The 19130-nt window shown below is 39.9% G+C and overlaps 1 protein-coding gene across 3 annotated transcripts in view; it reads left to right on the top strand.

Annotated features, from left to right (window-relative positions):
* Nucleotides 1–555: 555 nt before the first annotated feature.
* The window catches only part of CCDC66 (coiled-coil domain containing 66), a 56622-nt gene continuing 38047 nt past the window's right edge, over nt 556–19130 (top strand). For all 3 annotated transcript variants that reach the window (XM_075550024.1, XM_075550023.1, XM_075550022.1), the window contains exons 1-7: nt 556–683; nt 2873–2937; nt 3618–3643; nt 12926–13364; nt 15472–15622; nt 15805–15908; nt 17893–18017. In XM_075550024.1, the coding sequence (XP_075406139.1) occupies nt 673–683; nt 2873–2937; nt 3618–3643; nt 12926–13364; nt 15472–15622; nt 15805–15908; nt 17893–18017 (921 nt within the window). In that variant the 5' untranslated portion in view covers nt 556–672. The remainder of the gene's footprint in view (nt 684–2872; nt 2938–3617; nt 3644–12925; nt 13365–15471; nt 15623–15804; nt 15909–17892; nt 18018–19130) is intronic.

Below are 19130 nucleotides of genomic sequence, written 5' to 3'. Positions count from 1 at the left end.
TCTCTTATAGATCTGAGCTTCTGTGGATTTGCTTCTCTACTGTACCCAGACTAACACAGTAGTGTCTTCTGTATGCTTGACAACTCAATATAAAGAAGACCAAACTCCTGACAAGGGGACCAATAGGTAAAAGTTATCAAGGATTTTGTCTTGTTTGAATCGTCAAGATATCAAAAGAGCACTGCATGTGGTAAATCTGCTGCACAAGGCTTCTTTAAAGTGTTGAAAAACAAGAATGCTACTTTGAGGATTAAGGTCCGCCTGATCCAAGCCATGGTACTTTTCATCGCCTTGCATGCATGTGGAAAGTTGGGCATTGATTAAGGAAGACCGCAGAAGAGGCGATGCGTTTGAATTATTGTGCTGGCGAAGAACATTAACGGTCCCAAAGGAACAACCAAATTCTGGCTTGATTCTGGAGGGGTTGCCCGTGAAGACCAAGCCCCGCCCCCCGAGCCCCGCCCAGCGCTGGGCGGGTCCCGCGCAGCGTGTCGTCCCGGGAGTCCCGCCCACTCCGGGAAGCGCGCTCGAGCACGGCCCGCTCTGGTTGGTCGACACGCCCTGCTCGCCGGCCTCCGTCGAAGCCAATCGGCGTAAAGTTTATTGAGCGCAGCGGCAACAGACGTACACAAGGGGCTTGAGCATCCTGCGACGGCGGGAGGAGGGCTGGCCATGAATTTGGGGTAAGGTGGGGCGACAAAGTTGGACCGAAGCGGGACGGCGTGGGAGGCCGGCTTGCACGGCGGGGTCCTTTGGAGAAGTGTCTGCTCGGAGCGGGCGGGAGCGGCAGGGCCCCTTTCCCTGAGGGAGCCGGCTTGGCCTTTGTCGCCCGCGGGGTGGGACGTGGCGTGCAGGCGGCTAAGACTCTTAGTGACTCTGGGAAAGCACTGCTTCGCCCTGCACCATCCCAGTCATTGTTTGGGCTCGTTGTTGCAGCCCCCTGGGTGCGGTCCCCATAGTTCAGTCCCCCGCTTCAAACTCGTGGAAATTGCCCGCCACCGCCCGCCGCACCCTCATTTCCCTCGGGAAGGACAGGCTTGGTGGAGAAGGGGACAAAGGACGAGAGCGGATGAGAGAAAGGCTTGAGGGAAGCCCTGGGGGAAATACTGGCCCAAGCCCATGGTTCTGCCCGTTCCGGTTTTGACACTTGGTGAACTATCGGAGGGCTCTGATTTATGCCCTTTAAAGGTGCGAGGAACCAAGGTTTCCCTAGGAATGCGTGCGTTGCCAGTGCCGCCACCTGAAGGCTTTCCTTGTGTTTGTTAGTTGCTGACCCTTGGTGTGACCTTCATTAAGTAGTGGTTGAGGAAGAAAAAGGACTGTTGGAGAGGTTGCGGCTTAGGAAGTTTGTGCTATAAGAAGGTGAAAAGACACAAAACCCGGGCTTTACTGAATATCTTCCAGCAAATGAAACTTATATTCTAGTCTCTGGAAATAAGAGGAATGCACAAATTGCGCCTTACAAATTTTACAGTGCAGTGTAGAAGAGAGATTTTGCGATGACACATGTGTTTCTTTTTTGGTAAAATTTCACAAGCATGAGCTCATTATAGCCCCGCAGCAGGAAAACCCTTAAGCCCATTCTTTCCAGTGTTAGTAAATAAGTTGAAGTAATTTCATTCCCCTACTTGGGTAATAATCACAAATCCCTGCACCTACTCAGACTTTGCCCAGCTACTTTCTCATCTTTGGCCAACAGGATTTAATTTTCTGATGGGTTTCACTTTTTCTCTCCTTTAATGTGTAATAATCACCCCTTCCAGTAAAACGATAGATTGTCATTTTTTGGTTTTAGTGGAATATTTAGAACCTTGACAGGAGCACAGGCTCTGCTGGCCACGTCTGCTGTTCGTTATGCTCTGTGTACCTGCTCTCAGGACGGTGCCGTGTTCCTCTAGGGCAGAGTAGAACTGCGCCTTTTGGTTTCCATCTTGACAGGAGTAGAAAGCCTCATCTTTCTTCCCTGGAGGGTCGGTGGTTTTGAATTGTTGACCTTGACATTAGCAGCCCAATTTATAGCCCACTATCCCACCAGGGCAACTATTATTTTTTTAATGCATCTATGGAGTAGACTGCTAAAAATATCTTAGAACACTTTTTGTTCGTAACCAGCAGTGTAACTTCATGTGCATATATATTCTTGAAAATATCAAAATAGGGGAGAAACTGTGCCTTAGTGGTAATATTTATAACTCATTTTCAAATAATGCCCCCGTATTCCCTGGTGGCATAGTGGGTTACACATTGAGGTGCTACCCACAAGGGCAGCAGTTTTAACCTACCAGCTGCTCAGCAGGAAAACGGTGAGATTTCTGCTCCCAGAAAGATTGACAGCTTAGGAAACTCACAGGGCAGTTCTGTTCTGCCACACAGGGTTGCTAGGAGCCAGTGGACTGGGTGACAGTGAGTTTGGTCTCTGGCTGGATTCTGTAGAATATAATTTTCCATTTTAGTCCTGAAATAACTATGACGTGAACATAGTGGACAGGCTCTGTTCCTTTAACTTACCTGAGTTAGGCTGAAACCATTATTTTTTTCTATTCTAGCAGTAACAGAGATAAATCATGGTATAATAACCAAATTAATTTACTGCTTACCAATAGCAAATGAGCTTTCAAATTAAAATAACAAAGTCTTTATTACTGAACAGTTTCAGGAGGAATTTTCTCATTTTATTTTTCAGTGTTATCTTGGATTGAAAAAACATTTTAATTCAAGACTAGTTTGATATATTTATATCATGATTTGATAAATTACAAGATGCTTTAAATTCAAAGGAACTAATTTTCTTCTGAGGTCCAAATGAGTATTTCTGGCTATTTAATATGTCCCTATTTCTTAAAGGTTTCTCTTATTTTCTCTTATTTTGCAGAGATGGTTTAAAGCTTGAAACGGAATTATTGGATGGAAAAACTAAGCTAATTTTGTCCCCAAATGGTATGCTATATTACAGAAATTTAAAATGTTAACTTAAAAACTTTTATATAAAGTTTATATTAATTTTGTTGATTGTAATAGACCAGACTGCATAAAATGAGACAAAGTTAAATGATACTTTGAAAAAGACTATATTTCTTCAAACTTGACTCAAAATTTACTTTCAGCCAAGTTAAATTACATTACTGCTTACCACTATCTCTAAAGTAAAACTAATCTTCCAGTACATTTAATGTGTAAGATATCTAATATATTTATAAATCACAAATATGTTTATTGCCTTATGAAAATATAGATAACATTTGTGTAACATTTTGCATATAGAATGTATTGCTTGAGAAAATTAAATTTATACTGAAACTGTTGAAGCTGTTGAAGTTATTTTTAGTATTAAAATAAGTTTTGCATTCTGTATATTTTGATAGTCTTCTGATTCACATTATTCATTTTTTCCCTGCTCTGCCTTATAGTTGTTTTTCTTGGAAAGCTAACAAAGATGAGCAAAAATTGAAATACTTGAACCATACTGTAAGAGTTTAGAACACTCATCAATATTAATGTTTTGTAGAGAAGTTTTCTTTCTTTTGTAATATCTTAAAACAGTGCTAATTAAACTTTTCTTTCATGACTGCTTACACTTTTTTTTGTTGATAGTTTAGTAATTTTTTTTTCTTTTGTAGACCGTAAATCAAAAATTTCTGTGAAGGTAAGCCAAATGACTTTGACCTGCCCTGTTTCAGATGTAAAATACAGTTTCTTTGCGGTGCTTTGAAAATAATTCCTGGGAGTGTGAAAACATTTACTAGCGGGGTTGGAATGATGGCAGTGAGGGCTGTTGTTCCTTATTCTCAGGCCAGTCCTTTCACAGAAATGGAGCCTTACTACTATTCAGTTTATAACACACACACACACACACACACACACACACACACGAGACAAGTGCTGTCTAACAGAACTTTCTTCAGTGATAGAATTGTTCTAGAATCTTTGCTGTCCAGTATGGTAGACATTAGCCTTGTGTGGTTATTGAGCACTTGAAATGTGTCTAATGTGATTAATTTTATTTAACTCTTGATTTGAAACATAATAGCTATTGTACTTGACATTATAACTATACCCAAACCAAGTTGCTTCCAAATTTGTGAGTGAGTTGGAGCAATTAGGTACAGTTAGTATCTGCTTCATTAATCAGGTGTTTGTCTTAGTATGTAGTATACCTTTTCTTGCATAAAAAGTAAGTTCAGATACACTGAAACAAACGTTGTAACATAGTAATAGAGTAGTAATGTTTTTATGCTAGTCAAGCAACTATTGGTTTCCATGACCCATTGTACCTCAGATTTTTAATGTGATAGGCTTGGGGACAGGGGTGGGATTGGGAATGTGCATATGTTGTCTGACTAGTTGCAAGGAGTTGTCCAAATGAAAATTATGCAGAGCATGACTCTATTGTAGTTAATTGCTTTTGAGTCACATTAACAAATAAAGTGCAAATTTTCAAACTCCTAGATCTAAACCAGTTTCTCAAAGTGAGCCATACTGCCCCCTGGAGGGTATTGGACGATTCAGAAAAACACAACAAAACTCACTGTCATTGAGTCGATTCCTGATCAAAGTGAACCTCTAGGATAGGGTAGAACTGCCCCTCTGGGTTTCCAAAACTTCTACAGAAGTAGCACAGGGGGGGCTGCAAAACCAGACGTCTACACTTTATCTTGGATTATGGGTTATAGTACAAAAGTGTTTCATTCCTGTGGGTGGGGAGGAGATCGGGGTGTAAGTAATTTTTTTTTCCCTGAAAATACGGTGGTAGGCCAAGTAAATTTGGGAACCTATTATGATAAAGCTTATAAATAGTCGATTTCTGTCTTCCCCTTTCCTTTGTTCTCTTTTACATTTTGACTCTTCTATTGATGCCCCTATGGATTTGATACAGGTCCACATTGGTGAAGACATTTCATTGTCTGTCAAACAGTCTTAGAACATGTGGAGAGACCCTTTCATGTCCATAATAAGCAAAGTCATGAACTTTTGTAGAATCATCGCAAAATCTCTCAGCTATGTTACCCTAGAATTTTTCTAAAATCATGTATTCTCGGCTGATGTTGATCTGTAATTATTTACTGCCATCAGGCAAATTGGGACCATCCTTGTTAATTTGGGGGCTCCAAAATATTCATGTGAGTCTACTTTCTATATCGACTTCTTTCAGGGTTCTTTTCCTGATTGCTAGAAGCTACCAAGAATCCTTCATTTCCTTTCTGTGCACTTCACTGAAGACAAAATAAAAAATGTCATTTCCTCTCCTAAATCTCACATATCTTACAGCTGTATGTTACAGTCTCTTTACGGTAATTTATGAGTTCTCTCCACACGTGTGTTTTTTAAATAAGCTCTCGAACAACTCTTGACCTTCCCTTGGAGGTTGAATTTCTGTGCTCTCCGTTGGGTGCTCTTTAAACATAGCTGAGCTCTCTCGCATGCTCAGAGTGCTTGTCTACCAAAGTCTCCCTGTATTTTCCTGTCATCTGCCCTAAAGAGTATGCGATTCGACCAGCCCAAGTCCTTGGCTTACAGGGAGGAAAATGAAAACAACTCAGTGTCCTAAGTAATTTAATAAAGATAGTGATTCTAAAATGCTTAAAGTAAAAATAGTCTTACGAATTGTGACATGTTGAACACTGGAAAGTTTTTCTTTAATATTTCTACATGTGAAAATCAAAATAATGACATACTAGAGAATTTAAAACTGTATTGCTATGACACATTCTGTATTTAAATGTGCTAGTTGTTTTCTTTTTGGCCTTAGTCAAACAAATAGACATTTTATCATAACTGAAAACTGCTGGCAGAATATGCCCTGTAGTGAAAATGCGCGCTCTGTAAAAGTAACATCAGAGAGGTTTATTGGAGGGCGGTCCGGAGAATGGTCTGAAGCAGAAACCTCCACAGTCACAAAGTGAGAGCAGCTGCAACAGAGAAATCACCGTCCCTACAGGATTAAAAAGGGGACTCTGGCCAGATTATTCCAGGCAATTGGAAGGTGATGAAGTTAAACATGGAACACCCCAAAGTCGAGTTTTCCCTGGGATTGGAAACCTCACATCTGTGTGGGATTGACTTTATGACAGGTAAAGGGCACTACAGCATAAAGCTTTTCAGATGATTATAAGTGTTAAACGATGTTCATTCACAGGACATACCTATCAGGAACACTTATCAATACTGCTTCCAATAAACCTTTTCGTAAGGGGTCTACCTTAATGAACATTTATACTGCTGTGCACCACGGCCCTTCAGGCGTAGCCTGTCTCATGCTGCATCTGTTTGATCAGAGGAAAAGACCTGCTTGCAGGCCGTCTGTCATGCTGTGTTTCATGAAGTCATTTCTGTTAGGGTATGTGGTTAAGCACAAGAAAGAACAATAACTGCCCTTAGAAAAGGCAACTTTAAAATTCAGCATGGATTCCAGACTGTCAAACTTAACATGGAGTTAGCCTTCATTTTTAGGCTGCTCTTTTACAAAATCAAGTCGCTCATATTTTAGATTTTCAAACAGATTAAAACTTGATAAAAGCTACATCGTATGTGAAAATGTAAAATGACACCCTGTTTCTTCTATTAAAATGCATCTAATTCAGTAAGAATTGGGAAATAATTTGTACTAGATTGTTTTTGGTCTTAATTAAGAAGCCTGAAGATTGAATATATGTAGCTCACAATTTCCCACAGCTTCTGTTCATTATTTCTCTCTGATGTTAAGCTATAAACATTCAGAATTGACCTAATTGTTTATTGGCCTCGCGTTAGTTAAATATTTATTATAGAAAGCCATATATATACATATAAATTCTGAAATGACATATGACAGTAGTCTGGTTCAAGTAAAGCTCCAATTAATAGAATTTTAAGTAGCAAGGTTTTACTGCAGCTGTTCTTGCCATTAATGGCCTCTGGGGCTTTCATATAAGTAACGATATAATGAAATAGTTGCACAGAATAACTGCTATGTTGTTAGGTGCCATTGAGTCAGGAGTCACAGTGACCTTCTGTAGAATAGAACAAAACCCCACAGTTAAGTTTGAGCCTATTTAGCCCCTGTGTCAGTCCAGTCTCTCTCATTGAGGCACTTCCTCTTTTTTTGCTGATTTTACCCGTCTTGATGCCTGTCTCAGGGACTAGTCCATCGTGACAGAATGTCCAAAGTGTAAAAGATGATGTGCCCCATCCTTCTTTCTAAGGGGCAGTCTGGCTGTACTTCATTCAAAGCATATTTGTTTGCTCTTTGATAGTGCACAATAATTTCAGTATTCTTTGCCAAGAATAATTCAAATGTATCATCTCCACTTTTCCTTATTTATTGCCCAGCTTTACTGATTGCGAAGTGATGGAAAATACCGGGGCTTGAGGAAGGAACACCTTGGCTCTCAAAGTGATGTCTTTACTCTTTGGTGTTTTAAGGACATCTTGTGCAGCAGACTTGCACAATGCAGTATCATCCGATTTCACTGCTGCTTGTGTGAGCTTTGTGGATCCAAGTAAAAAAACTGACACTGTCATTCTTTTCTCCGTTTATCTAGATGTCGCTTATTTGTCCAGGGATGAGAATTTTTGGTTACTTTACATTGAAGTATGATCCATACTAAAGACTGTAGTCTTCGATTTTCGCCATTAAGCAGTTTAAATACCCTTCTCTTTCTGCAGAGTTATGTCATCTGCATATCTTAGGTTGTTAATGAGCTTTCCTCCATTCGTGATGCCACATTCTTCAGATAGCCCAGTCCAGATAGTCCATTGTCAGCTTCTCCGGTTATTTCTCAGCATACAGATTGAATATATGTGGTATATGGATACAACCGTCAGAAAAACAAATTTTTTTATTTTAAATCATGCAGTATTTTATGGACAGCTGCCCTTTGGTCTATGTACAGGTTCCGCATGAGCACAGTGATGTGTTTGGACGTCTCATTCTTCATAGTATTAGCCGTCGTTTGTTAGGACCCACACAGTTGAGTGCTTTCAGACAGTGAAGCGTTAAATAGTCTCTGCTTTCACCTAAGGTCATATCAGCTAATGTCAGCAATTACAAGCACTGCTGCATCTGCTCTTCCGAATCCAACTGGAATTTCCGGTAACTCCCTGTTGATGCACTCCTCTAATGGTTGTTGAATTTCTTCAGTCTCACATGTGATATTAATGATATTGTTTGACAATTTCTGCATGGACATAAATATATGTCTTTTTGAGTTGGTTAGCCTTTCAAATTCCTTGAACCAGATGAATGATTGCTTCTAGTACTTGAGCAGCTTATTGAAACATTTCAGTTGATCATCTGTCAATTTCTGGAGCCTTATTTTTCTACTATAACCTCCAGTGCAGCTTGTACTCCTGCCTTCCATTCCTTCAGTTCTTGACCATATGCTGCCTCTTAAAAAGGTTGAAAACCAACCAGTTCTTTTTGGTGCAGCGACTATGTATTTCGATCATTTAAAAAAAATCATTTTTCTGGACCCTCTGAGCATCTTGAAACCCACTCAACTCATAGATCACTTGTTTTGGAGGGATCCTCAGGTCTAGCAGCTGACCCCTCAGTATAGAGCAGTGTTTCTCAAAATTCCTAATGCTGTGATCTTTTAATACAGTACCTCATGTTGTGGTGACCCCCCCCCAACCATAAAATTATTTTTGTTGCTACTTCATAACAGTATTTTTGCTACTGTTATGATCATAATGTAAATATCTGATATGCAGGATGTACTTCCATTGTTACAAATTGAACATGATTAAAGCATAGTGATTAATCACAAAAACATGTAATTATTTATTGTAAAGTATTTCTTTCTAATTATAAATAAATTAAAATTTGTCTTGAAAAAAATCATTTTATTGGCTCGTACAACTCATCACAATCCACACATAGATCCATTGTGTCAAGCACATTTGTACATTTGTTGCCATCATCTTCTTAAAACATTTGCTTTCTGCTTGAGCCCTTGGTATCAGCTCCTCATTTCTCCCCTCCCTCCATACCTACCCACATGAGCCCTTGATAATTTATAAATTATTTTGTCATGTCTTACACTGACACCTCCCTTCACCCACTTTTCTGTTGTCCATCCGCCAGGGAGGGAGTTATATGTAGATCCTTGTAATCAGTTCCCCCTTTCTACCCCACCTTCCCTCCACCCTCACCACTGGTCCTAAAGGGATCATCTGTCCTTGGTTCCCTATGTTTTCCAGTTCCTATCTGTACCAGTGTACATCTCACAAGTCTAGCCAGATTTGTAAGGTAGAATTGGGATCATGATACTTGGGGGAAGAAGCATTAAAGAACTAGAGGAAAGTTGTGTGTTGTTTTTCTTTAAGTTGTATGTTTCATTGTTGCTATACTGCACCCTGACTGGTTTGTCTCCTCCCCACGACCCTTCCGTAAGGGACTGTCCGGTTGCCTTCAGATGGGCTTTGGGTCTCCACTCTGCACTCCCCCTTATTCACAATGGTAAGATTTTGTTCTTTGCCTGATACCTGATCCCTTCGACACCTCATGGTCGATCACACAGGCTGGTGTGCTTCTTCCATGTGGGCTTTGTTGCTTTTGAGCTAGATGGCCGCTTGTTTACCTGCAAGCTTTTAAGATCCCAGATGCTATATCTTTTGATAGCTGGGCACCATCAGCTTTCTTCACCACATTTGCTTATGCACCCACTTTGTCATCAGCGATCATGTCGGAAAGGTGAGCTTTTTGATATTTCTTGGGTCGCTCAATAGTTTTGCACATAGAATGCTTTAGTATCACAACTTGAGGCTGGGCTTTTTCTTTAGGTCTCTCAGCTTGAGGAATTCCAAGTGTGCTTCCCTTTTGTCTTTCTAACTCTAAATTCCAAAACCAAACTCCACACTCATTGTCTTGAGGTCAATTCCAACTCTTAGCGACCTTGTAGGACAGTGTCGAGCTGCTCCTGTGGGTTTCTGAGACTGTAACTCTTAATGGAAGTAGAAAACCTCTTTCTCCCAAGGAGCAGCTGGTGGTTTCGAACTGCTTTTCTTGAGGCTAGTAGCCTAACTTGTAAGCACTATGCCACCAGGACTCTTGCTTTTAACGCTAGGCCGTACACAATTCATTAGAATGAATTGTCCTTTGAATTGTTCTGTTTCCCTCTTTTGCTGCATTTTCCGGTTGCTTTAGCCTCTCTAGTTTCAAGAGCCAGTTTCAGAGTCTCTTCTGACAGCCATTGTGGTCTGTTCTTTCTCGCCTGTCTTTCTGATGAACTTTGCTCTCTTCGTGTACTTTTTCCTTCCTGTCGTCTCAGACAGGATCTCAGCTGGTCAGCTCTGTAGTCATCAGTGTTCAGTAAGCCAAACCTAGTCATAAAATGGTCTTTCAGTTCAGGCAGGGTAGACTCAAGGTTGTATTTTGGTTCTCGTGGACTTGTTTTAATTTTCTTCAGCTTCAACCTGAACTTGCATATGAGCACTTGGTACACAAGTGGCCCCTGCCCGTGTTTGGCTGATAGTGATTTCCCCATGGGCTCTTGCAACAGATGCTGTGATTTGTTTCCCATGTCTCACATCTGGCAAACACCGTGTGTATGGTTGCTCTGTGTTGCTGGGAAAATGGTATTTTGCAACAAACAAGTTATTGGTCTTACAGCGTTCTTTTATCTCCAGCTACTGGATTCTCTGTGTCTCCAGCCTTCACATTTCGGTCAGTGGTAATTACGCACACATCTTGAGTACATTTGGTCACCTTCAGCCTGGAGAGGTTGGTAGAATGCTTCGATTTCTCTATTGGTAGCTTGTAGGGTTAGTGCACAAATCTTAATACCAGTCATACTAACGTGTCTTCCTTGTGAACTATATGGATTTTATCAGATCAGAGCATTGTATGTCAGCACCGTTATGAAATGTTCTTTTTGACAATAAATACAGCACTGTTCTACTTTAATTTGACATTTCCAGCTTAGTAAACCATGATTATTTAATTCAAAATGACCAGTATCAGTATATTTCAGCTTGCTAATGCCCAAGATAATGATCTTTATGCATTCCATTTAATTTTTTATAACATCCAGTTTTCTCGGAGTCATGCTTTGTACATTGCACGTACCAGTTATCAGTAGATGTTTGCAGCTGCTTCTCATCTTGAGTTGCACCCAATCAGGAAATGAAGGATTGGTCCATAAAATATGTCATTAAGATGAACTCTACTTTGAAGAAGCAGCTCTTCCCAAGTCCTGTTTTTAAGTGTGTCTAACCTGAGGGGTGCATCTGCTGGCACTGTGTCAGACAGTGTTGTGCTGTTCGTAAGGTTTCAGTGGCTGATACCTCAGAAGTGGAGAGTCTGTTCCTTCTTCCCAGTCTGTGCTTAGTCTAGGACAGTGGTTCTCAACCTTCCTAACGCGGCGACACTTTCATACAGTTCCTCAGGATTGTGTTGACCCCAACCATAACATTATTTTCGTTACTATTTCATACCTGTAATTTTGCTACTCTTAGGATCATAATGTAAAAGGATGTAGTAGGCGACCCCTGTGAAAGGTTCGTTCGACCCCCAAAAGGTTTCATGACCCACAGGTTGCGAACCGCTGGTGTAGGAGCTCACCTGAAATCTGTCTACCTTGGATGACCATGCCGGGATTTGAAATGCCAGTGGCATGACTTCCAGTATCACAGAAATGTGCGAGTCTCCACAGTGTAAAACACTGACAGATGAGTGGTGAGATGAGTGCTATACCAGGGCAATGGAAAGGAGAGACCAGTAGAACTGTACTGTGTTTGTCAAAAACAACGGATGGTGCGTATAGACGGTGATATTTTAATTAGGAAAGTAAAGATGGGGAGGATATTTACAATAAAAAGTATGGGTGAGTATTAAAAGCTCAGGGAAAATAGTGCACCAAGTAATGAGATACAATATTGATACTGCTTGAACTTAGGGGGACAAGTCCTGGCGGTGCAGTGGCTGTGACTGTCTGCTTCATGAAAGATGCTGACCTGGGAAACCGTGTAGGGAAGTTCTTGGCTGTCTTGCAGGGTTGCTCTGAGTAGTAATTAATTCGACAGTAGCAGGTTTGATTTTGTTTTTTTGTGACTGCCAAATGTGCAAAACATAGAGTGAGAAGAGCAAAGGAGAACGGAAGGAAGTGATGATTTTGGTTGATCATGGAATTTTATGCTAAGTAATGAGGAAAGTGGGATGAAAGTAGAGTGGTAGGAACAACAGATTATAGATCCTACCAGAGTTAAAGAATTGTTGAAATTAGAATGAGAGGACGTAATCTGGAAAAACAGGTGGTCATTGTGGGGGTGCTTGAAATGATGGGTAATGGACCCCTGGTTTTGGGTGGTGTAGTGGGTATATGTTGGGCTGAGATCCAAAAGTCAGCAGTTCAAAACCACCAGCTTCTCATGATTAAGGCAGGGCTTTTTATTCCTGCAAAGAGTTATAGTCACATAATCTCACCAGGGCAGTTCTGCCCTGCTCAGTAGCGTCACTATCAGTGCCTCTGGGAATGCATACCTGAGGTGCTGTGGAGGACAAGACTCAGGGCCGAGTTCAAGGGAATGGTATGCCAGTGTATTGAAGGAGCAATCTCCATGGGTATGAAAGCACTGTTGAGATAGAAGTTACATTCGAGATTGGGATGGTTACTCAGTAAGATATTCAATGACTCACTTGGATATATGACATGAGAGTCAAAGCTGGAGTGGAATGGTCATGACTTGTAGCAAGGCAAATAAAAGTTCTTCTGTATTCTTCACCACCCTGAAATTAACTTTCACTTGTTGTTAGACGTTTGAGTGGTTTGCAAAGGTTAAGCTCGAGTTTCTTATGAATATGTCTCTCAACTAAATAGCAAAAAAACTGTGGTGGGGCTGGGGGCGGGGGGATTAGAAGAATGACATACCACAGATTATGTAAATAAAGGTGGATGTGTTGATTGCTTTTTAATGGGCTATTATAAAGAATAAGCTTTTGTTTTAACAGATGGTAAATAAGACCAAGCTTGCAAAATGTCATCTAAGTACAAATCAGACTGGACACATTCTAAAAGCAACACAAAACACTTGTGTGAAGAGTGAAAAGCTTTTGCAAAAGAAGAAAATTGGTTCTGAAACTTCACTAACAAAAAGTGAAAAAAATAAAATGGCTTTTTCACTCACTAAGAATGCATGCCAGCAGTATGTAGATGACGACTGTCTTCAGATCCCCAAAGGGACTTCCCCTGCATCTCCTACCGCACAGAAGACCAGAAACGCCACACATGCGTCTGTAGTGGCTAAACAGCCTGGCAAAAACCACCTCCCAGCTGACGGTACGAAGAGCAGTTCGGCGTGTCTAACACAAGACCAACTGCAACAGATTTTGATGACTATAAACCAGGGAAACAGATCTGTTTCTTTGACTGAGAATGCAAAGGAAACAAGTAAGATTTCTATACAATTTTAATAGATATTGTTAATGTGTAAGTCTTTTAGAACTTCAAATAACTGGTAAGCTCCTCATAAATTCTAATTCAACAATGATCATTCTTTTGGAGGGCATTCTGTAATGGGCAAAATTACTTTCATAGTTAAAATATGCCATCGCGTAAAGTTAATGCCCCATGGTCTTACACCCAGTTCTTTGTGCTCTAGAAAAGATACTGCCATTAAAAGCTTGTTTTAGGTAACATTTAAAATAAATTATAAAAAATGAAATGCTCTTAAAGAATGAGAACTAAAAATTAGAGAAATTTTAATATGAAGATTTGGCTTGAGTTGCTAACAGCATTACTTTTCTGGCCCTTAAACTTTGCTTTTTCTGATCTGCAAGTTATCGTAAGGATTGGCAATGCTATCTTTTTAACCAATGTAAAACTTGGAAATAGATTTGGAAAGAAGTCAAATTTTCTACGCTTTCTGTTTCAGGACCTTGTGTTACGTTTTTAGAACTTTCTAGCTTCAGCTTTTCAGCTAAGGGATTATGAATATGACGATAACAAAAATATTAATTGTTTTGGGCAGTAATGAAATGATAACATTAGCAGTCTCCAGGGAAAGGCCTCACAACTGGTCTGGGGACTGAGCAGTTCTCACACACATCCTGTGGTGCTAAGACGGAGATTGACCTTCTCTTGATCTAGATTCTGCTTTGAAATTGCGCAGCTGGATTTCCTCTTGAAAGCCAAGAAACTTACTTGGTATAATGAGAGAGAACATCTGCAACATTAAAATAAGGTTTGCTTAACCACTTAATGGACCCACAAATAAAATAGACTTTCTCTTCACTAAGAGAGAGAATGATTTCAGGAGGTATGAGAACAGTTTTTGAGCTAAGCATATGAGCTCTCTCAAACATTTGGTGTAATCCTATAGCTAGGCATAGAGACAACATTCCACGATAGTTTCCATGATTTCACGCCTAAATGAAAATAAATGGAATGATTTTTTTCCCCTAAAACTACATGTATTTTTCTTTAAGTTATATATTGGTATAATTCATATTTATAAAAAGCGAGAGTACATGGAAGTTTATTTTTGGCTCTTTGTGCTTTAGTTGATAAAAGTTGTGTGGTAAAGTCCTTATCCTCTTAGCATTAGTTTCATTTTTAAACTTTATTTTCGGTAAAGAATCTAATACAACATTTGCCAACTAAACATTTTTATGTGTTAAATTTAGTGACACCAGTTACATTAGTCATGCTGTGCAACCATTGCTAACTTACCACCACCAAAAATTGAGTTGTTCTTAGATTTTTGCCCCTGATTCTCACCCCCTTTTGTTTCTGATAATCTCCCGTAAGCTTTGGTCTCTATGCATTTACCTATTTCTAAATAGTTCATTACATTGAGGTCATACACTGTTGATTCTGTTGTGATTGACCTTACACGGTATGTTTTCAAGGTCCATCCATGCGGTCACATCTATTAGGGCTTCATTTCTTTTCATGGCTGAGTGGTAGTTTTCCGCCTTAGCCATCCTGTAGAGATGAAGTGGCATGTCATTGTCGTTCTATGTGCATCTTCAGAGTGGCAGAATAGTGGCTACACGTTGGGCTGCCACCTACAAGGTCAGCAGTTCGAAACCACCAACCACTCTACAGGAGAAAGATGAGGCTTTCAACTCTATAAACAGTAACTGTCTCAGAAACCCACCGGGTAGTTCTACTCTGTCCTATAGGGTCACTATGAGTCAGAATCAACCACGTGGCAGTTTGACTTTCTTTGTGTGTTTGTGTGCTGATGAGAAAACCCTGGTGATGCAGTGGTTAAAGCACTCAGCTGCTAAAGGCAAAGTCAGCATTGCCTCCCACCAACTGCTTTGTGGGGGAAAGGCGTGAGAGTGCGTTTATAAATGCTACAGCCATGAGGGTCAGTACCAACTCAGTAGCACACAGTAGCAACCACAGTGTTAACTTTTCTATTTTTGAAATATTTCTTCATGTTCACCTGTGCTGAGTGTTGAACACCAAATTGTACAACTGAGTCATTAATCATTTTATTGGGGGCTCACTGTGTTAACTTTTAAAATGTGCATTTTGCTACCCCTAGGTCAGTACAGTCTACATTTCCATGATATTCCTAATCAGCCAAAGGAAGAGAACATTATGGGACTGCTCCACAAAACCGAGGCTGTTTCATCTGCCCTGGATGAAAATAAAAAACAGGAGACATCTAAGCAGCTTGAGCAGAAAACTGTTGTGTATGTTACTTATGTCTGTTATTGTCATCTCAGGAATATGGCTTTACTTTTCTTTTACCTGCATGTGAAACATTTTCTCTGAAGACTTAGAGCCATTTACATGTGTATTACCTTTTGTGAAGAAAGTTGTATAAAAATGTATAATGGGAAGCTTGTTTATTTTTGTCTTTTTATTGCCTTAGGGACACAGTGTGGAAACCAGCTGATATATTTAGTGCTCTGGGGGAAAGAGACCGTGATAGAAGTTTGTTGGAAGCAAAAAAAGCCCAATGGAGGAAGGCACTGGGTAGGTAATTTTTATAGCTTGTGGTAAGTATAGTTTTGTTGATTTTAGGAGTATTGAGGAGAAAGTTTTTTTTTCTAACATCTGACATCTACAAATGCATCTGAAACCTGTGACCTCGTGTTGTTCTCAGACATGTCCTTTTGTTTAGCACTCGGCAGTGTGTACCCCAAGCTAGCGCTAAGCAGTGATGCTCCTGATAGCCTCCTAGAACTAGAGCGCTCCTGGCTGTGACGAATGAACTCTTCTCATCTCCTGGGTATTCTTCATGGCTTCCCCTTGCATGAATTTGAAGGGTCTAACGATTCATTTAACAAATAATTTTATTTTAATCAAAAGTACTAATCAGAAATATGACAATTAGTATATTTTAGACAAAAATAAATGTACTACTTTTTGGTGGACTTTATGACAAAAGTGTATGGTTTCCATTAGAATCTTGGAACTTCCCTGCCTTCTTGGACTTGCCACTGGTTCCAGTGATTGGTTTGGAAGACACATGAAGTAATGGCTGTGCTTCATAAGAATAACTCGCTTTCTTGGAGTCAGTACTGACCCATAGTGCCCTGTAGGACAGGGTAGAACTGCCCCCTTTTGAGTTCCCAAGACTGTAACTCTTCATGGGTGTAGAAAGTCCCTCAGAACTGCTGGTGGTTTCAAACTGCTGACCTTTTGGATTGCAGCCCAATGGATAACTGTTATGTCACCTGTGCTAGGCCAAGTTGACTGGAGAAACAAATTCAGAGACATTCTTATATGTGTAAGAAAGAGCTTCATATCAAGAAGTACTTATACATCAAGAAAACATCCCAGCCCAGTCCAACTCAAGTTCATAAGTCTGATACTAGTCCATAAGTCCCGCTTCAGACTCATGTAGTTACATGGGTCCAAGGCTGGTGGAAATATAATGGGACTCCAGTAGCTCTCGGGACCAGCAAGCAGTCAGATGAAGGCAGAGAGGGGGGAGCGACTCTGGGCCTTCCTTATGAAAAGGCCATTCCCATAAAGGAGCACCAGCAGGCTGTGTGACCTGATTGATAGCCTGATTGGATATCATCCCATACACTTCTATATATCTTCAAGTTGACCTAAAATTACGTAACTACCACACCATCTTAAAGCAGGAAGATGGGCTTCACATTCCACTCAATATGAGGTGATTAGGAAAAGAAATAAGCAACCGAAATAGGAAAATGAATTACTGTCGGGAATGAAAGCACAGGAAGAAAAGTAAAGCAATTAAATGTACGGATAGGTTTTAACAGGTTTGGCCATTAATGGTATCAGCTCTAAATGTTTTATAGTTTAACTTTTAAATATCTCTGGACTAAATAATGTCTTTTATTATAAGTGCACCTTATCAAAACCATTCCAAACTTGAAATATTTTATGCTTGACTTATTGTATTAAAAAGCAATTTACTTAAAAAACAAACAAATAACTTGATCCTATCAGAAAAATACATTTCTCTTTGTCTAAGTCATGTTTTAATTCTTTTGGAATTAAATTTCTACTTCTCTGGACGTTATATGTCCTTTGAAGAACTATTGAGGACTTAAACTTATCCCTGTGTCTGTGTATCTGTTAGACTCGGGTCAAAAGCGTCCGGGCTGTGAACTTAGTAGGGTTTTCTGACTCTAGATTCTTTCTAGCTTTTAATTCTCTTTTTGATAACTGAACTATTATAACAGGAAAGTATAATAAATAGCATACTATTAAATGATAGGCCAGAATTGTTCTTATTAAAAACTATGGTAATAAAACACTTTCCATCCATTTGTATCATATTTGAGTTTGGTTCTGATGGTTACTGTTGTAGACTCTATTTCTTAAAATTCGTCTCTGTCTTGAGTTAATTTATCCATAAAAAAATAACTTTCATTATATCTGTGTTGGTATGTGAACTATGGAAGAAGGTCATGATTTGCTTACGTGATTTTCTTTTTACAGTTTTTGTACATTTTTTAAAAAGGGACATTATTTACAGATGAACAGGTTGCTTTAAAGAAGAAAGAAAAGGAAGCTTCTGGAAAATGGAATAATAATCCTTGGAAAAAATATGAAAATGATAAAATAATTTTGGAAAAACTTCAACTTCTTGACCAAAGTCAGGTAAAGTATAATAATTGAAAATAAGAGTTTATCATTTCAATTTGAAGCTTGCTTAGTTAGTGATGATTGTAAAATTTATTTTTTATAATTTTATTTCTTTTCTCCCCAATATAACTTTATTGCCTCAAACTACTTTTATCACAATCCATAAATGCATCAATTGTGTAAAGCACATTTGTTGCCCTCATCATTCTCAAAACACCCACTCTCCACGTAAGCCCCTGGCATCAGCTCCTCATTCTAAACCCCAGCCCCGCTGCCCTCTCCCTCATGACCGTTGATAATTTATAAATTATTAATTTGTTCATATCTTACATTGTCTGATGTCTCCTTTCACCCACTTTTTCTGTTGCCTGTCTCCCAGGGAGGAACTTAGATCCTTGTAATCGGTTCCCTCTTTCCACCCTACCCTCCCCGTATCACCACTCTCACCACTGGTCCTGAAGGGATCATCTGCCCTGGATTCCCTGTGTTTCTAGTTCCTGTCTGGACCAGTGTACATCCTCTGGTCGAGGCAAATTTGTAAGGTAGAATTGGGATCATGATAGTGCGGGAGGAGGAAGCATTTAAGAACTAGAGGAAAGTTGTATGTTTCATCTTTGCTACACTGCACCCTGACTGGCTCGTCTCCTCCCTGCGACCCTTCTGTAAGGGGATGTCCAGTTGTCTAACGATGGGCTTTGGGTCCCCAGTCCACATTTCCCCTCATTCACAATGGTATGATTTTTTTGTTCTTTGATGTCTGATACCTGATCCCTTCGACACCTCTTGATCGCACAGGCTGGTGTGCTTCTTCCATGTGGGCTTTGTTGCTTGTGAGCTAGATGGCTGCTGTTTACCTTCAAGCCTTTAAGACCCCAGATGCTGTATCTTTTCATAGCCGGGCACCATCAATTTTCATCACCACATTTGCTTATGCACCCGCTTTGTCTTAAGCGATTGTGTCGGGAAGGTGAGCATCATGGAATGCCAGGTTAATAGAACGAAGTTTTTGCATAAAGGAGTACTTGAGTGGAGGCCCAATGTCCATCTGCTACCTGAATACTAAATCTATACATGTATACACGTAGATCCATTTCCACATCCTCATATATAAATATATTTACATAAGTA

This window comes from Tenrec ecaudatus, chromosome 5 (assembly GCF_050624435.1).
Source record: "Tenrec ecaudatus isolate mTenEca1 chromosome 5, mTenEca1.hap1, whole genome shotgun sequence".
In the NCBI taxonomy this organism is placed as follows: Eukaryota; Metazoa; Chordata; class Mammalia; order Afrosoricida; family Tenrecidae; genus Tenrec; species Tenrec ecaudatus.
The sequence above is the reverse complement of the archived record's forward strand: the minus strand, read 5'-3'. Positions and strand labels throughout refer to the sequence as shown.